The following is a 19,856-nucleotide window of genomic DNA, read 5'->3' on the forward strand; positions in this document are numbered from 1 at the left end:
GCTGCCGGGCTTTTGGCTGACAGCAGCCCAGATTACCTTCACCAATCAATGAGTAATTAGTGATCACCAACAGGGACATGTCATTGTTCCAGATACTCAGTAAGCTTTTAAACAAGTGGTTTCTACACTCACAGAGTTTAGAGGCTAACAGAGTGAAAAAGACGGGCTTAGAACTTATAACTGATATTGTTAAAACGTAAATGAAAAATTATTTCTCTTCCCCACATATCAAAGCCAAAGATTGTTTTCTTATGTTCTGTTTTATTCTTAAGTTTAAGTATTTCTGTTAAGTTCTCCAAGCAGGGTATACCTAAATTACAATATTAGAGAACTACATTTTGGTGAGAAAGGTATGTAATGAAAAGGAAGGTAATGTAAAGTCCAGAATTTATTACACTGGGTGTATAAAGCTTTGCATTGTGGTCCAACTCTGAACTATTTGATTGAAGAGATGACATTAAAAAAAATCATATCCCAGCACATTGTACTGACTGGAACATCCTAATTCACACGTGGATCAATTGTTTGGTTAGTCTGAATGGGATCTTGTCAAGTCTTTCAAATTCTATGAAAGTGGACAAAAGAGCATCAGATATCACACATTTATTATTAAACTTGGGCTTATAATAATAGTATGGTTTAAAATGATGAACTCTGTAGCTCAGACAAATGATCTAGCTCAGTTCTCCCCCTCGAGTTACATGAGATTATATATAATTTAATTTAATTTTATTTATTTATTTTTTTTCCAATTTCAAAATTGGAAATTCCAAACAGCCAATGAGATTGGGTTTTTGTATGACTGGACTTTCTCTCTGAGTAAGCATAGATTTTTCAGGAATGTGAATCATTTGCATGTATCCCTATAAATAATTTGATTGTGTGTGTTCTATTTATTCTATCAATCTTCTTTTAAAATTTCTTCTTTCTTAAATTTTTTCCTGAAATAGCAACCCACCAAAACCACAGAGTTGTCTTCGATTTGAGATGTTTATTCCTAAGTGGCTGGGAAGAATTATTATGCATTGGAGAAGCATCTGAAGTTAGTATAATGACAAACAGCACAATACGGAGAAGCTCCAGTGGGTTGAATCTGCAGTCATCTTGAAGTCACAAAACATTTCTTTTTAAATAGAAATCCTTTTACATTATTCAGATTCTCTAAAGGTGTTACATTATCATTCATAAAATTAGGGGGAATTCTGATCAAAGGGAATGGAAATTTTATAACAAGGCCCCAAGTAGATTTTTGGCCATGATATACTGAAATGTCTTTGTATGTAAACTGCTATTTCTTGTTATCTGTATTTGTAGACAGTTTTTGTTTTTAATTAGATAGCTTGAAGTTGTCTGAAAACTCTTAGGTCACCAGACTATTGTCAGGAGATGTCACTTAGCAAGCATCGTTGTGTTCAAGTGTAAATTCCTCAACTTTATAAACAGAGTTATCTTCAGAGCATACCTAACATTTACATTTGCCAATATATATGCATCAAATTATTCCTCTGATCAACTCATGTGTACTGGAGGAAGAGTTATTAAAGACAAGGACCTGTGAGATTCCCAGTTGCCCCACATCCTTATCAACACTTGGTATTGTCAGCCTATAAATTTTAGCCACCATTCTGCTCTGGTACACTGCTGGTGGGAGTACAAATTAGTACAGACCTTTTTGAAAAGTGTTTGGCTATAAAACTATAGCTGAACATAGGCATTTAAACTATCATCCAGATAGTCTACTCCTAAAGTATAGACCCAATAGAAATGTGCAACGGTGCACCCAAAGACACATACAAGGATGTTCACAGAAGTGCTATTTATAATAGCAAAACCCAGGAACCACCCAAATGTCTATGAACAGCAGAACAGATAAATAAATCATAGAGTCACACAGCGGAATACTATACAGCAATGAGACAGAACGAACTATTGTTATCTGCAACAACATAAAGGAATCTCACAAGCAAAAGAAGCCAGAAACAGAAGAGTTTATCATAAATAATTCACTTACTTAGAGCTCAAGAACAAGTAAAACTAATTTATGGTCCTAAAATAGTGATTAGCTTAGGGAGGACTGGTAGGGATTGGAGTAGAGATACGGGTTTTTTTCCAGATGCTTTATTGTTGTCTAATGTTCTCTCTCTTTACCTGGGTGGTGAGTACACAGGTGTACTTACATTCATAAAGCTATACCCTGACAATCTGTGTACTTTTCTGATGTATTTTACAGTTCATTAAGTTCTGGAGATGTAATATACAGCATAGTGATTAGAGACAATGATGCTGTATATTATATACTTCAAGGTTGCTGAAAGCCTAGATATTAAATGTTCTCACCACAAAAAAGAAATAATTATGTGCCATGATAGAGGAGTTAGCTACACTCTGGTGGTAATCATACTGCAATACATAAGTGTATCAAATCAACACTTTGTACACTGTTAACTGGGTTATGTCCCTGTGAGAGCAAGCACCTTGTGTCGTAAGTGTGGCCTCACATAATCTCAGCTGCTTGGCGCCAAAGCAATGAAGCTAATGTGCTTCATCTCACAACGCTTGGAGAATGGAAAAAAGATATGGCTTTGTTTCTTCTCTTCTGTCCATATTCTGAGGTACCCAGGGGAAGATGATGAAGTAGACTGTAACCCCTTCACAGCTCTGAAGCACAAGGGCAATTCTGAATGCGTATTCTCAAAAAACACATGTGCAAACGAAGGGCAAGGGCTTCTCCCTGTGCATTCTCATCCCGTATGCGACATGGATCTAACAAGACAAACCTGCGTTTAAACGTCCACAGTTGTGCCTGTGGCGATGTGAACTCGGGATTGCTACTGCAGTACCTTCAAGGGGGGATGCCACTCTCTTATCAACATGGATGGGAACCGAGCCCTGATGGTAGTTCACAGCCCGCACAGCCGCAGCACTTACAGGGTCTCCTCGCAGGCCCCTGGCTCCACGGTCACCAGCAAGCCCTTTCTTTCCTGGGCTTCCCTAAAGGTAATAAAAATCAGGAGAAGGACAAAACAAGACTTTTTAATAACATTAATATACACAAGGAGCTTATCTTCTCCCTGATTTGAATAATTACATATTTTTTTCCAAAGTTATTTTTAAACTAGAAAGAGGAACAACCAAAAAAACAGTTTCGGGCATCATATGAATAATTTAAGAGTGACCTCAATTATCTGCCCCAATGGTGAACTCTGTTCCAGACACCTTTATCTTGTTTAGTTTTTACAACTACTTTATCAACCAGGTATTGTTCATTATCTTTCTCTTAATGAGGCAGCTGGGATTCAGAGAGACTATCCATTTCCCCAAAGTGGTTGTATTAGCTAGAAAGTGGGTTTCTGACTCAACTGTTCACACTCTAAAGACAGATAAAGTCAATGATGGAAGTATGGCTGCTGCTGGCATTTGTTCTAGATGGGAATGAGCAGCATACCCCTTCAACGTGCTGCCTGCAACCATACTCTTGTCAACACTCTGCTACCATTCTTGGTGTGGTAGCTGCTTTTCATTAATGACCCCAACTCTTCACTCCTCTCTGAATCTTTGCTCTTTGCCATGTAACTCTGTAGTACCTTTCAAGTGTGTGTGTGTATGGGCGAGGGAGGTAGGGGCAAAATTCCCTACCCCTGAACTTGGCTGTGACGTGATTTGGCCAACAGAAAGAAATAGAAACGTCACAGTGAGATTTCCAAGCCTAGCCCTCAAGAAGTCTTGAGAGACCTTGTGTGTTTCTACTTCCTCTCGTGCTTCTGCCAAGACCAGGAAAAGGTCATGGTCAACCTGGCCAGGCAGCGGCCTGGTCCCAGGAATAGGATAAGCGACAAGTGGAACAAAGTCCCCAGCCAACCTACATGAGCTAAGGTTAGCTATGCTCAGCCTAGATCAGTTGAATGTCTCAGACACATAAGAAATAAAAATGTATTGTTGCATGTGATTGAGGTTTTGTGATTGTTTATCACAAAGCAATTTTGTGGCCGTAGATGACATACACCTAAGGTAACTCTTCTACTCTGTTAATCACATCTTTAATTCTCCATATAGTTTTCATGTTGTCTATTTACTGAATTCCTACCTGGGATCCTTCATCACCCTTTTCTCCTTTTCTTCCAGGAAGACCACTGTCACCCTAAGAAACAGAAGAAGAAATTCAAATTCTCATTTTCTTAATGAGAAAATAGCTCAGAAAGGTCCTTAGGGCACAAAGAGAAAGCTCTACCTGTACACCATTTAATCCATCAATTCCGTCTTCCCCAACTTCACCCTAAAAGACAGGTGTGATCAGAATAGAGTGCGTTACACTTATATGCAAAGAGGTCAGACACCAAACAAAAAGGTGAATTTTGTGTCCCATAGACAGCCTCTTTGTTAGGCTGGCCTTGTGTAATATCAAAGATTACTTAGTAATAAAAACGATCAACAAATAACATACATTGCCTGCAATAAAATACAGGAATAAACAAAGTTAAATCATTGACAATAAAAAAGGAAGGTCAACAGAAACTTCATGCATACAATCTACTGGTCAATAATCTCAAAAATAAAAATATTTGTAGGTAGCAGATGATAAGATAAATGGATTATGTTTGGTACTATACCTCCTGTCCATATAGTCCCCTGTGTCCCTGAAAATAGAAAGGACAGTAGCGGTTAGTGTAAGAACAAAGAATTAATGTTGGGAAGACTTCACAATGTCTATTGTGACCCTTACCTTAGGACCTTTGGCGCCATAGCATCCCTTAGTACCTTGCTCTCCCACTGGTCCAGTCGCTCCTCTGTCTCCCTGAGAAAGAGCACAGACCCAGGTGAGCTTGTTATATTGTAATCTGGAATCTGTCTTGAAAATTTGACAAGTTTTTGTGTTGGGGAAAAAAAAAATGTGTGACGGCTCATAGTTTACAATCCAGAATTCATGTTTATACAAACTAAGAATGGAAGTAAATCAGACCTACTCTGTTGACAACTTTGTTTTGCTTTAGATCTCATGTGGATGCTGTCATGGGTAGAACAGTATCTAAATAAAACAACCAGCAGTTAAGATGTAGTCTCAAGATTTCAGGAGGCATTCCAGGAACAGATAACAAAAATTCGGTGAGGCATCAGAGAAGGATGCTTCAGGTATAAACCAAGCAAGAGGCATGATTTCTAGACCAAAATCCATTGTCCTTCTCTCTTTTACTTAAATAAATATTGCTCCTGCAGTCCTTGTCATGGTGACCCCACCAGTCTGTACATCTTGTGAGCTGGAAACAAAGGTGTCATCTTCAGCTTCTCTCTCCCTAGTAGTCAGTAAGTTACGTTCATTCTACTTCCATTCATAGTGTCCCCCATTCATACTAAGATTAAGACCACTTTGCCTTGCACCTACTACTGCATAATTCCCACCTGTAATCCCTGCCTTATCATCATCCATAATATCGCCTGGGTGTGCTTCCTAAATCCATAGCCCCATCATTTTTACTTCTATGCATAACATCATTCAATGACTGCCCACCACCTGGAAGGCACCTTCAAATCTTTCATAGGGTATTCAAGACTCCCTGTAATCAAAGTCTTACTTGACATATAACCTCCTCTCACTGTGAACTGGGATCCATCTAGGTTGACCATGTGCCATTCTGCAAACATACAATTATGACTCGTGCCCTTGAAATCACCGTTCTCTCTGTCACAGAATGTTCTCCCCCACAAACCTTGCCGGGATAAGTTTCTATTTGTCCTTCAGATGTCTGCCCAAGCATTAGCCTTCTTCTTCCAAGCACCAACTACCTCCAAGGCTGTTAGTTGAGGTTGTTAGGTATTTGTTCTGCTACACTCTATCACACTGCATCTCACTGTACCTTGAGTACGGTCCTTGTGTGTAACAGCTGAAAACACAGTTGTCTCATCTGCCTTCCTACTATTCTAGACGTTACCTGAGATAGGAGCCGTATTTGATTTTTATTAATTTTTATTTCTAGGGCCTAACGCTGTGCCTGTAATGAATAAATACATTTGTGAGTGAAAACTTTGGTAAATAATGTGGCAAATGGTAAGATGCTTCATATATAACTGTTACATGAACGGATGCATGGATGGATAAATGGGAGGGAGGGAGGGGAGAAGACAGGGAATGAGGGATGGGAGGAGGGAGACAAGCAGGGAAGAAGCGGGGGAGGAAGGGGAGAGAAAGAAAAGGAAGGGATGGATGGATGCAAGAGTGAGATCCTTGATAAACATTGTGGTGCGCTGGTTCACCTGTGCAAAATGGATCAGGAAGGGGGAAATAACAGTGATGTGACTCCTCTGGTGAGGAAGGTAAGGTCTGCATTGAGTTCACTGTGCAATGTTGGTGGGTGGTGAAAGAGGAGACACTAATGGTAAGTTCTGCATTGAGTTCACTGTGCAATGTTGGTGGGTGGTGAAAGAGGAGACACTAATGGTAAGTTCTGCATTGAGTTCACTGTGCAATGTTGGTAGGTGGTGAAAGAGGAGACACTAATGGTCACCAGAAGCAAAGCCCTATGGGGATGGGGAGGGACCTCCGATTTTGCACACAAGTCCTGAGGCTTTGACTCTTCCCGTGTCCTCTGAATTGACACAAACGATTCCATGTTGTAGATGTGTCCTTAGGAATAGATGAGGCTGGAATAAAACCCTTGACTTACAGCAATGCCCTCCTCTCCCAGGTAGCCTTCACTGCCTTTGAAACCTGGGAGTCCCTGGAAATAAGGAAAGGAAGAGCACGTCAACACTCCATAAAGCAAAACCCAGAGGCAATCAAGCAAAATTCTTCAACTTCACAGTTTTACTTTATTTAGAAAAGAGTTTGGAAAAAAAATTAGTCCTCTGCTACAACTTAGGCTGCATTTATACACTTAAAAATCGATGGAATTCTGAGACAAGTATCCAGATAATTCAAGGGTGTGTGTATGTGAGTGAATCATAATTTTGTCCATACGTCTCTCTGAGGTTATACATCGTGCTAGAGTTTTGTCCAGACAAATGTTCAAATGAACACAGCACTATGTGCCCCTGACAAACTAGAATTATTCTCTTCTCATTAAAAAATCTTTTTTTTTATGATTTATGCTACATATAAAAAAATAGACCTCCCACATTTCTTTCTATTCTTTCTGAGCCCTGTTTTTAAAAAATTCTACCACTTTTTTTTTTTTTACATGAAATAGAAGCGATCAGGAAGTAATATTAGTCCAAACACTTTCTTCAGAGCCACAACCATGAGAATTTGGGAGTTACAGTGCTATTTATAAATTATTCAAAAGTCAAACACACATGTAAACTAGCAGTATTGAAATCATTATTAAATACATCCTAATATGCTTGTACATATTTGAACATTTCCTAACCCTCAGACCACAGTTTTACACAGGGCATGTAACATTTTTTTGGTTAGGAAATATCTAAGTCTGTTGTTGATTACTGTTTTCATAATTGGCCTGTTTTTGTCTATACATCTGTGACATTTGGGTCTGGCTACAGCTGAATGAAACATCTGAACATCTTTCGCTGTGACAGGGTGATCTGATCTAGCTTGGTTTTAGCAGACAACACAAAATGTTCCTGCTTTAAGAGGCTCTGCAGTCATTAAAAATGAAAATTGAAATGACAATGGTATTCAGGAGCTTTTCATTATTCAACATGAAAGACGACAATTGATTTTCCTACATCACTGTCATCAGTGCTAGAACACTGGATAATCAACGATCTTGGCAGTTGTTTCTCCTGAGACTTGTACAGAAAGTTTTTAGAAACACTCCAATTTAGAATGTCAAGAAAAAGCCACGGCCATCTAGTGCAGGGGTGGGCAAACTTTTTGACTCAAGGGCCACAATGGGTTCTTAAACTGGACCGGAGGGCCGGAACAAAAGCATGGATGGAGTGTTTGTATGAACTAATATAAATTCAAAGTAAACATCATTACATAAAAGGGTACGGTCTTTTTGTTTTTTAGTTTTATTCATTTCAAACGGGCCGATCCGGCCCGCGGGCCGTAGTTTGCTCACGGCCATCTAGTTTGACATATAAAAAGAGAACAACAGGTTGCCTCCGAGGCTCTGCCCAGAAGTTAAAATCACCCCTTACTTCTACCTGAACTCATGTCTGAAAGACATACTTACTTTCAAATAAAGTGAGTCATACATTTTAAAATTACCTTTTTCCCGGGTGGCCCAGGATCCCCCGCTGTTCCATCTCCTCCAATGCACTTGCAGAATAAACAACAGCAAGTCCTTTCAGCAACATTGACCTTGGGGGGAAGGCAGGAAATACATTTGGTGACATCGCTTCCCCAACGCACACAGAAGCTCACCGGTGTGACTCAGACATCTGTCAGTTTCAGAAGCCTCTTCACCATTAAAGTGACCATGCTTTAGAGAGAATGCATGAGACATTCTTTACCACCCATCTTTTGTTCTGCGAGCTGCATTCTCCGGCATATGAGGAATTCGAATTCAACTCAAAGATCTTCTGTGTTCTCAAAATGGTATCAGTTTAGGCATGGCCAACTCATTGTATACTAATTTATGTGATTTCCTGTTCCCACCCCATCCTAGCATTGACCATGGTGTTGTTGATTGCCCTATATAATTCTGCCCCCAATGTTTTGTTCAATAAAATGAATGCACACTGTTTTCTTCATTTCCTGGCTTGTGGATTCTTTGTATCTAGAAGTTTAAGATCAGCGGTTCTCAACCTTTGGGGGTTGAACGACCTTTTCACAGCGGTCGCCTAAGACCATCGGAAAACACATATATAATTACATATTGTTTTGTGATTAATCACCATGCTTTAATTATGTTCAATTTGTAACAATGAAATTGGGGGTCACCACAACATGAGGAACTGTATTAAAGGGTCGCGGCATTAGGAAGGTTGAGAACCACTGGATTAGATGGTGCCCAAAGTCACACTGTTTGGAACGGAGTCCACTGGTAAACACTTTCAGAACAGTGTGTGTGACAGGATCTCAAAAACACAATTGCATGTTCAACATTCCAGAAGCACTTGCTGGAGAGGGTAGGGGCATGAGGAGAGTATTCCTCTGCTACTCTGGCCCAAAATTCATATTCTAATTCTATTCTATATTTAAATATCTGAGTAAATCTCATCCTGGGTCTAATTTAATCATACCCTGAATAATAGACATATTCCATTGCAGTTTTACAATTAACACACAAGATTTATTTTTAGGAAAATTCTCTGTTTACAGTAAATGCCACGATTTGCCTTTAGTGGGACAGAATCAGCCTCTGTATTGAGAAGTTTCCCATCAAAATTCTAGTTGTTGAAAAATGCAATCTTTTGTGATAACTATTTAGCAATTTCCTCTCTTTGTCTCTTATTATATAAAGTTTCTTTTCTGACATTAGAAAATTCTGTTTTTTCTCCCTGAAACTATCAAACCCAATAACATTTGAAACTCATGAAATCAAATAAATAATAACAACAAAATAGATTCTCTGATTTCATATTACACTAGAAGCCCGTTGCACGAAGATTCGCACAATCGGCCTTCCTTCCCCTGGCTGCTGGCAATGGTTTTCCTCCGGCACCCAGGACCCAGGCATTTGGTCCGGCCACAGCGGAGAAGCCAAGCCTCTTCAGTCTTCGCTCAGCTCCTGCGTGTGCAAATTAACTGCTATCTTTGTTGGGTTAATTTGCATAGTCACTCTGATTGGTTAGTGGGCATAGTGGAGTGACACCAATTTGCATGTTTCTCTTTATTACTGTAGATAATATCAACTTTCTTTGGATCACCCAAACCCTACAACATCAAATCTTTTACTATTAACATTAAAATCAATCTGTGTCTAAAATTAAGTTTTTCTTGTAATGTGTTGCATTTATGTGATATTTAAGAACTGACAGGCTTATTTTGAGGAATAACTTCCTCCTGCTATGAATTACCACTACAGATTTCAAAGAGTAGTAGAGAAAACAATACACTGTTAAAAAATTGTCTTCCCATGGAGAAAGAAATTCCAACAAAACTTCCATATTCTTTAAGCAATTATTTTTTGCACAACTACTACACTGAATAAATTGTGTTTACACATCTATTTATATACCAATTCTGTAGGTGCAAAATAGCAGGACCTCTCACTTTACTGAAGGGTGTCCTAATTTGCTGATTATAGGTTTTATAAATTATATGCAAATTATAAATTATTAGCCATTTATTAAGGTGAAAGTAGTGCCACCCAACTTGGTAACACTTAATCACTCTAGTTTGAAATCCTGTATGTTTCTGAGAGAAATATGATTGAGATGCATCTCACGTAGACATTAGGTTCTAAAAATAGATCATAAGGCAAAAATCCCGGTCAGTGAAGGCAGCCTTCACACATCTTTTCATTGCTCATAAAGTACAACATAGGAGGTTATTCAACTTGTTTTTCCTTAACGTTGGAGCAGATGGCTCTTTCTCTTCTTAAACCCTAAATTTAAGTGGTTCTCACTGACAGGCCATGTTGCAGGGAAAATACACGTCTTAGGCACTAGAATCATACTCAGTGTGGTGAGCTGTGACACTGAGGATCCACAAGGAATGTGCAAACTGGCTGGCTGAGGGAGCAGCTGAGTGACTCTCAGATCTCACACTCTTTGGCACTTACATTCTTTCACTTAATTTGAGCAGAACTGTAAGTGCTAATTAGTTGCTTCTTTTTCCTTCTTTTTTGGCCAACCATGTAAATCAAACATGCTTTGACATCTCTCTACTGTATTACTTTCTTTCAAAACATCCTCTTATTTCAACTGTCCACTAAGTCAGAAAATTCTTTCTGTACTCTCCGATGAACAAAACTAGTTCAAATTCATAAGCATACATTTTAAACCTGTACACAAAATAGGAAATGTAAACTCACCTGCCTTTTTTGAATAACTTACCAGCTGCTTTGACAGTTGGCTCCCCAGATCCCTCATTCCAATAGTGAACTGGGTCTTGTACTCAAATCCTTTCCCAAATTCAATGTAGAGAAGATCAGCCAGGTCACTTGAATCGGTGGTTCCAGTCAGAGCAACAGTGATAAGGGCATTCAAGCCTGGCCAACACAAGGTACAGGTCTCCAGGTGAGGGGGGTTGGGTAATTTTAATCTTTCTGCACATGTGTGTCTAAACTGTTATTCTTGGAAAACAGTTGCAAGAGGAACACTCATTTTATTGTCTACTTCCCCCCAGCAATAAAAGCCTGACAAGTAACAAGACTCATCAGAGAACAAAAAGAATTACATTTTCCAGAACTAATGAAATTGGAAACAGGGGAAATTATAACAGTGAGTTTAAAAGGATCCACAGAGCCTGGCCAGTGTGGCTCAGTGGTTGAGTGTCGACCTATGAACCAGAAATTATATGTGTTCAAATATGGGAAGGTCAATATATCATAGGTTCCAGCATCACCAGAAATCATTTAGATGTATTTAAATATGGGAAGCCAGTGCTAGAGACATCTTTATCCATTGGACACTTTTCAAAGAACATATGGCCATCCTCCCTTTATCTCTCCCCCAAAGATTGTGAATTTCTGAGGATATATAAAAAAAAATCTAGCTTCTGAAGTTGAAATCGATTTACTAAATTTTCTTTGGGAGTTGGAAAAATGAAGATTGGTCTTAGAAATCTGGGTGTTCCAAGACAAACTTCCCGGAGAAAATTTTGATGTTGTCTGTAAGAGATACATCTTTCCTCACAAAAGAAAAGCTGAAATCAAACAGAAAAACAAACAAACAAAAAAACACCTACCCATCCAAACTAAGAACTCTAGGGTCCTGTTCATTAAAATTTCCACTATAACTCATGAAAGAAATGCCAAGACTTGATAGAACATAGAGAAAGTAGCTTTAGTAAATAAAGGGCAAAATAAAAATCTTTATCCTCCAGCTGCAAATTTAGTGAACTTTGCAATTTGTTTAAGATTGAAGAGAGAGAACCAAAATAGCAAAGACAAATCCGCTCAGTTTCTAATAACTGAGCTTGGAGGCGGATGTCTTAGTGCCGGGGTCCAACCCCAGCAGGTCCAGGGGTTCCCAAAGGCGTGGACGGAGTCGGCGAAGAAGGAATGACACGGAGACAGCGTTCAGTTGATCAGCAGCCTAGCCAGGATCTCCAGCCAAGTTCTGGTCTCGATCTCCAGAGAGGTTCTGCTTCGGATCTCCAGCCAGGTTCTGTGGCCATGTTCCCTCGCTAGGTTCTCCAGCCAGGTTCAGTCACCAGGTTCTAGTCAGGTTCTCTTGCCAATTTCTGTAGTCAGGTTCAGTCCAGGATCCTTTGCCATGTTCTCTCCAGCGAAGTTCTTCTGTCTGTAGGTTCTGTGTAGGTTCTGTCTTCTTGGCTCTCTTCTAAGTTCTGTCTTTTGCTGTCTTGTTACATCTGTATTTATACCAGTTGATTCAATCCTATCAATCTCTATTACAAAGGTTAGGGCGTTTCTTATCTCCATTCCAGGGAGTAAAGATTATGTAGCTTAAGCATGATTGTTTGTAGTGATTAACTGCCCGCCTGGCACTTAGTTAAGGAGTTTCATCCCCTCCCTGACTTCAGGGAAAAATTCCTACCTGGGGAAACAACCTTTCTAGGAGAGGCATCCCCTCCCTGACTTCAGGGAAAAATTCCTACCTGGAGAAACAACCTTTCTCGGAGAGGTGACCTTGGTTAAAACACAGTGCCAAGAAGGTGAGCAAACATATTAAGAACTGTATGCCATATATGCCAGGTCCCTTGAAACAGCAAGGATGGACCGGCTCCCGGCATCTTAGGTCAGAGAATCTGGAAACAGAGCCTGAGATAGCGATTTGGCTGCACACAATTTACTGAGGAAGAACTCTCAGAAGAAAGGGGTGAGGGGGAAGCAGGGCAGGGCAGAGAAAGGAGCTGAGCAAGACAGTATTTCAGCTGGAGTCTAGTGTCAGCCTGATCCCATGAGGAACTTGGAACATAAATCACACCACATGGTGCTATTTTGAGGCAAAGATCCAACTCTATGTATTCAACCTGCTTCCCAGGAATGGGGTAGGAAGTAACCTTCCAAGTGAGGTGGCTCCCATTGACCAAGGGCAATTCCTAAGAAAAGGGGACCTGTGAGTTGTTAGCAGCCAACACTCAACAGCTGGAGAATGGGGGAAGGGAACCTGGCTGGAAAAGGGAATCTGGGTGGGGCACCAGCAGCATCCACTTACAGGAAGGTTTTCCTATTCTTAGTCAAACCAGAACATTTGGATGCATTCCATGGATCCATATTTTGGGTAAGAACTGACAAGAAGCCAGATTGGGCACTAGTTCTTGAAGCCAAAAGCTGGTACCAGAGCTTTAAACACCCATAGACACCATGGTTGGTCTATCTCTGGTCTGAGGAAAGGAACTGATTAGAAAGCCCCAAAACATGAGTAAACTTGTCCAATACTGCTTGCAACTCTGAACATGTTTTAAGAGTGTTGAAGAACATAAACCCACTCTCCCATTCCTTGGTCTAAAAGAAATACATGGTTCACGTCTGCTGATACTAAAGAAGTAGCAATATTAGATCATGTGAGGCAAAGTTACACACTTTCCTGGAAAGTTTGAGAGGAAGAAATAGAGTAATATGAGAGAAAAAGTAAGACTTTGTATTCAGTGTTTTTTCATATACATAGGGCATGAGTTAAAAAAAAAAAAAGTCAATGACAGAATGTTCTGAGAACTCATGTGCGCTGCCAAGTGCATAAAGAATAGAAAGGTTGTCAAATTCAGGGCTGTGTGCCTGGAAACTTAAGAGCCAGCATTGAGTTCTGAGAGTATAAAATCAATAATGATCCCTCCCCCAGTCCTCCCCCATGTTCAATACCTTCTTTTCTAAGAGCATCAGATTTTTGTTCAAGTTTTTCAATGTCATCATCCAATCCATCTGAAAATAAGAGAACCACCTAGGAAAGTATTCAAGAAAGAAACATGAGTAAAAGGGAGGTCACCGGAACCACAGACCAATAAATAAAATAAAACCAAGTTACCTTGCCTCGAGCAGCCGATTTATTCTGAAACGTATCCCACAGGGAACTCAAGAAGTTTGCGTTGAGAAAGGATGGTCCTTTAACTGTTACATCCTTCAAGCTATTCAGTATGTTTTCACTATAGATCTCAAACTTGGGAGAATATTTTTCCGTGGCATTGGTTACTTGAAAAGCCACACTAACCTGAGTCTCTGTGCCCACCTCACAGCTAACCCCATTAAGGGAGCTGATGGCACGTAGGATGTCTGGAAGGTAGGTTTCCATCCAAGGTTGGCCATCGAGCAAAGTCTGCCCCTTCTGCTGAGTGGAGATGTCAAATCCAACCACAACATCCACAAAACAATCTAGGATTTAAGGGAAAAAACATACTTATTAGATCAAATAATCCCCTTATTTGACTTGGATGCCATACCTGAACCAACGCACTTGGAATTCTTATTTCTATTCCAGTTACAAAGTTGGAAAATGAGAAAGAACATGAGGGAATAATGGAAGAGGCCCTTTCATAACCTGCAAAAGTATATAGTATTATTATTTTCAACTGGTGTAAAATCTAGACGATTCTATAACAAAATTCTGAAAGATCTTATTGTGGTTATTGAAAAAGCTATGCAGAGTCATTTAAATATCTAAAGTATATTTGTTAAGACTCTAAACGCAAATTCATATCACACTACTTATCAACATTCAACTAATACTGAATTATAAGGGAAATATAAAACCATTTGCACAGAGCAATAATTTATAAAAAGAAATCACAAAGAACTTGTCTAAATGAGTGATTTTGATGATTTAACATCCCAAAAGGAATGTTTCCTCTTCTGTCTTCTAAAATCCATTCAGGAAAGAAAAAATAAAATGGCAAACAAATGCTCCAAGAGATCCTTTGAAATCTTGCTTGATGTAAGTCCTACAAGTGAAAAACTGAGCGCCAAATTCCCCACATTTAACCATGTCAAAGATGGTGCTGCCTCCAGAGCTCAGCCATTCAGGAAGGCAAAGCCAATGCCATCTGGGGGTTCAAGAAATACTTAGAGAGATATTGCACTGATGAGTGTTTTCGCATGCATTAGGAGGTCACAGGTTCAATTCCCAGGTCAGGGCACATGCCCAGGTTTCCTCTCAATCCCCAGAGTTTTCAAGGGGACTGAGTGGGGGTGGGGGAGTAAGGAGACAGCCAAGCGACAGTTCTCTCTCATCAATGAAGTTTTTATCTCTCTCTCCCTCTCCCTAAGTCAATAAAAACACATTTTAAAAAATGTTTTGCTCTTATTCGTATAAACTCCTGGGGCATTTAAGCACAGGAGAAATTAGAAAGAGCTTGTTATTTTCAGCTGAGCCTCACAAACGGAAGATAATTAGAGAAGAATAAAGTCATGTAACATACACTCTTCTTTCAAGAACTTTAGCTTGGCAAAAAAACTTCAACCTTTCTAATAAATTCAACACACACAGCTTGCTTGGTAAGTTAAAGGGGAGGAGTGTATATTTTCAATTTGCTTTGTTTGGATAAGCAGTGTTTCAGCTATTTGTTGTGTGAACAAATGTCTGCCTTCACCACCTCCAGACACACTGGTCAGTTAATCATCTGCAAATCTTTCAAACTAAAATGTCAGTTTCAATTCTTAAAATAAGGGCCAGTAACTTGATTCATTTTTAATGAGAAGAGTCAGATGAGGGAAAATATAAAGCCTTATTTGATAATCAATTTTAAATCACTATGACATTTGAAGTAAATCAATATGTTATCAAGAAAACCTGAAAGGCGGGTTTCTAATTTTACTGCACTTACTTTATTGGAAAAATCTCTTCCCCAATAGTCAGAAAGTGAAATGAAAAGAAAGAAACTAGTCAGAAGGAAGCATTAAGAATTTGTCCTTTCCCAAATTCCTCTTGAATCTGTATCCTTTCATTTCTATCTTGAGATTGAAAATTTCCCTCTTGGATGAACATTGTTAGAAAACCACTCGGTAACCAAAATATGTTACTGCCTTCAAGGAAAACAGTCCCTGGTGAGAGAAAAAGAAAAAAAAAAGAAAAAACATAGAAATGCCAAAATGTCATTACTGAGAACTATCCCCTATAAAAATTTAGTATTTTATTTTTTGGGTCTAGATTACTGAAAGTACAAAGTCTAGTAAATAAGTTCCTTGTGTTTCTTTAATTCAAATTGACAAATAATTCCATGATAATATGATCCAAGGAATAGAATTTGGGGAGCAAGTACAGAGCTAGCAGCTATGAGTTTAAATACAATTAGAGGAATTAGGCCATACTAAACGAGTGGACTCTCACGTAATGGCCTTGAAAACTCTACAGAGACACCTGCTCTCAAATTAGGAGCCTTCAAAGTTAATAAGAGGTAGGGATGGTTTGGGAATTGAGCTAGGGAGACAGTTAAAATTGGATTTCCAAAGAGAAAGGTAGAGTTAAATTAGGATAGCAGGAGTGAGGAGAACAGAAGAGGGGCAACGAGTACAGGGAAATTAAGAAGGTAATTCACAGGACTGGCTACAGAGGGTGATAAGATGGAGAAGTAAACTAATGTCCTAAGCATGTGACTAGTCCTCACAAACGGCATGTGGAGGCGTGGAAGGGGGAGGTCTTTGAGTGGGAAGCACAAAGTTTAGTGTTAGTCATGTACCAGTCACGACTCTGTTACTGCTAAATAACCTGGCAAATCTCTTAGCCCCTCTGGGCATTCATTTTCTTGCCTACAAAAATAAAGCATTTCAAAATAAAAATATAAAGGAACAGAAAAGAATGGATTGGAGTGATAGTTATAGTCTTACGGTTCCCTGACAGACCCAAAAGCTGATTTTAATTATCTGACTTATAAAGAAAGTCCTTAATCGGAGTTGATGATGGCAGATTCTTATTAAGAATTAGCAGAATCTGCCATCAGCAGGAAGTAGGATATATTAATAAGATTAGGAGACAGATTCTTGAGAAAATAAAGAAGAGAGCCAGACTGTTGGCAGTTATTAGCAAGTATAAAAAATTTGTGTGTGGCCTTTGAAAGAAGGGGTATCTGAGATTTCAAAAAAAAAAAAAAAAAAAGAATGATCAAGAAAACAGTTACTGTAAAAGACTTAGTTTATATACCTCCCAGATTTGCTTGGACCTCCTGTCCCCTCTCCCCCACATAAGTACTTGGACATTTATCCAATGGAGAAGCCTTGGCTGCCATCATGGTCTGGTTTTCCAAGGTTGTGTGTGGGGGTGGGGAGGTCTTTGACATGGCCTCCATCATGCTCATTACAGTAGAGCCACAATAATTTTGATGCCCATGTCCAACCCAACTGTACTCATGGGAGTTCTGGCTCCTTCCACCATGCGTAGCCACAGATATAACGCACTGTGGGTTCTGTATCTGGGTTCCCCCAAGGGCTGGATAACACAACACATAGGATGGGAGAACTGACTCTTCATGGGGTAGCCTCTGACCAATGAGAGGTCATAGATGGGAAGGAATTGGCAGATTAATCCCCTCCTTTATTCCCAGGAGGTCTATATGGTGGCTCTGTATGGTTTCCTCGGTGTTCTGCATGACCGACATGCTGGTTATGCTTTCTCAAAAAGCTGCAGCTAGCTTGGTAACATATATCTTGTATTACACTTTCTCTCCTTTCCTGTATTACTTCCCTTCCACTCACTCTTGCTCCCCTGAAGTATTAGCACATAAAATATTAGCACAAACTTTGCTTTGAGCTCCATTTTCTAGAGAGCCCAGTAAGGACAGGGACATACAGAGATCCTTGTTAAGATGCATTGGAAATGACCATTTAACTTTCCTTATAGTTCCCACATTCCTTGAATCAAATCCTGAGGGTGTCTTTTACCTCATCTTAATCAGACTGGCCTTTTGCTTCATCTCCTTTTTGATTCCTCTATCCATGATGATGCACAGAGAAGAGGTACACTTGATGCTTTGGCTACCTAATTATGGCTCCATGGCAAAGGAAAAGGCAGGACTTTCCTATCCTGAGAACTGCCCGGTCTTCTCTAGGTAGTCAGAATAGCCAGACTCAAAGAAAAACCAGGAAAATAAACATGAATGAAGGTTAAAAAAACAACAAAAAACAGACTTTGGAACTTAGTTGCTTAGAGGAATCTGGCATATGGTGAGATATTAAATTTGAACATGGCTCTAAAATACTGCTAAAATATCAAAGTTCCTCAACCAAGGACCCCTTGGTAAATTGTCCTTCTGGGAACCAACTCATCACTCCATGTATTCTGCATTTATAGGGTCACTTCCTATAAATATACCCTCTGTGATAGTTATTAATACTCACTCAACACTTACCACCGACTTCCCATTCAGGATCTCACTTATCCTTATGAAACAGACTAAGTAGGAACGCTTCTGATACTCATTCTGCCCAAGAAGAAGCTGTGACAGAGCAGCTTACCCATGGTCTCACAGTTACTGCTGTGGATCTTACGCTCGGAATTCAGATCCAGGCTTGTTTGGAGTCTGTATGCCAAACTACCTTATTTTATACTTCCTGGGTAGTGATGATAGGTCAGGTAGGTTACTAGTTCTGCTACTAGATTGTGATGTTGAAAGTGGCAACTTAACAGTAAGTGGTTTCACTAGGGAACAGCAGTTTATGGAAACATTTTCAAGGTACAAACCCATGATGTCTTCAGTTCCAGATATAAACTGGTGAGGCAGAATGCTTAGACACTATTTCTTTATAACATCAGCATCAGATACTCTAGACAACAATGAGATCAAGAAAACAGGCAGCTTAATTTAACAACAAAAAAACTGGGTTGGTCAGACAGACCTAGGTTTCAAAATTTGCTGAGTCTGTTATGTCCTGCATGTTCTAGGTCAAGTTAACAATATTCCTTTGAGTCCCATTTTCCTCGTTTATAATTGGAAATAAAAATATAAGCCATATGGTTTGGGGAGAATTTATTGAGCTAAAGCATTCATAATGCTTAGAGCACCATACTTGACCCTTGACAGATACTCCAGAAATATGGAACCTTAGTCACTTCTCTCCTACTCCATGCAGCTGCCCTTCCTTTCACACATATGAAATCACAGTGTACAATGAAGAGAAATGGAGATGATATAACTTCACAGATGAGAACTAAGGAGGGATACTGATGTCTCCAAAGTTATACATATTTTAATAAGAAGCAAAGCTAGATGTTCAGATTGTAAGTGTGACTCGCTTTGAGCCTCACCAAGCTACTGTCTGATTTCCTAGAGTTGAGAGTTTATAGTTTAAGAAGAACAGGCATCCTCTGATATATTTGCACATGCCTTTGAAGCTTTATCAGTGTTCATTCCAGTCTCCTCAGCCTCAGCCCACGGCTTGGCTATAAAGGCCTCACATTCTTGCTTGCTGCCATAATGACTTCAAGTTTATCTGAGAGTACTTTCCTTGCTTATTTGTTTTCATACTCAGGACTGTTTCCTTTAAAAAGAGCTCATGCACTACTTGGTGCGTATACTCCTGGCTTTGATTTTCCACATGGTTTTCTTTTATTCTCTCAAGTAGAGGATAGATCGCTCCAAAAAAAATTTCTGCCTAATAACTGGAAATGGGTATTTCATGTGAAACAGCACATTAATGTAGAAGGTTTGGCTGAAGTCACCAGATACATGCCGAAGTATGGGGAGATCATGAGGCAGAGTTTACAAAGACAATAGTCCCTGATCAATTCTTGGACTCTTAAGCTGTAGCCTACACATTGGGTCTTATAAAAGTTTTGAACTTGCTGTTCAGAAGAGCATTTTCGGAGAGAGCTGTTGATGTGTGGTGAGCTCTCCCACCACATATACACATACACACATGTAAAAGGAAAGAAGGTAATGTCCTCTTTAAGTCAGGAAAGAGGAA

At 39.5% G+C, this 19,856-nt stretch overlaps 1 protein-coding gene across 1 annotated transcript in view; it reads right to left on the bottom strand.

Moving 5' to 3' along the window:
• Positions 1-19,856, bottom strand: part of COL6A6 (collagen type VI alpha 6 chain) — a 98,610-nt gene that overhangs the window by 60,699 nt on the left and 18,055 nt on the right. Inside the window, exons 9-18 of the mRNA XM_059663990.1 lie at positions 13,993-14,336; positions 13,830-13,908; positions 10,900-11,054; positions 8,165-8,257; positions 6,657-6,710; positions 4,721-4,792; positions 4,608-4,634; positions 4,229-4,273; positions 4,085-4,138; positions 2,929-2,991 (exon numbers count right to left, since the gene is read on the bottom strand). Of these exons, the coding sequence (XP_059519973.1) occupies positions 2,929-2,991; positions 4,085-4,138; positions 4,229-4,273; positions 4,608-4,634; positions 4,721-4,792; positions 6,657-6,710; positions 8,165-8,257; positions 10,900-11,054; positions 13,830-13,908; positions 13,993-14,336 (986 nt within the window). The remainder of the gene's footprint in view (positions 1-2,928; positions 2,992-4,084; positions 4,139-4,228; positions 4,274-4,607; positions 4,635-4,720; positions 4,793-6,656; positions 6,711-8,164; positions 8,258-10,899; positions 11,055-13,829; positions 13,909-13,992; positions 14,337-19,856) is intronic.

Source organism: Myotis daubentonii, chromosome 14 (genome assembly GCF_963259705.1).
Source record: "Myotis daubentonii chromosome 14, mMyoDau2.1, whole genome shotgun sequence".
In the NCBI taxonomy this organism is placed as follows: Eukaryota; Metazoa; Chordata; class Mammalia; order Chiroptera; family Vespertilionidae; genus Myotis; species Myotis daubentonii.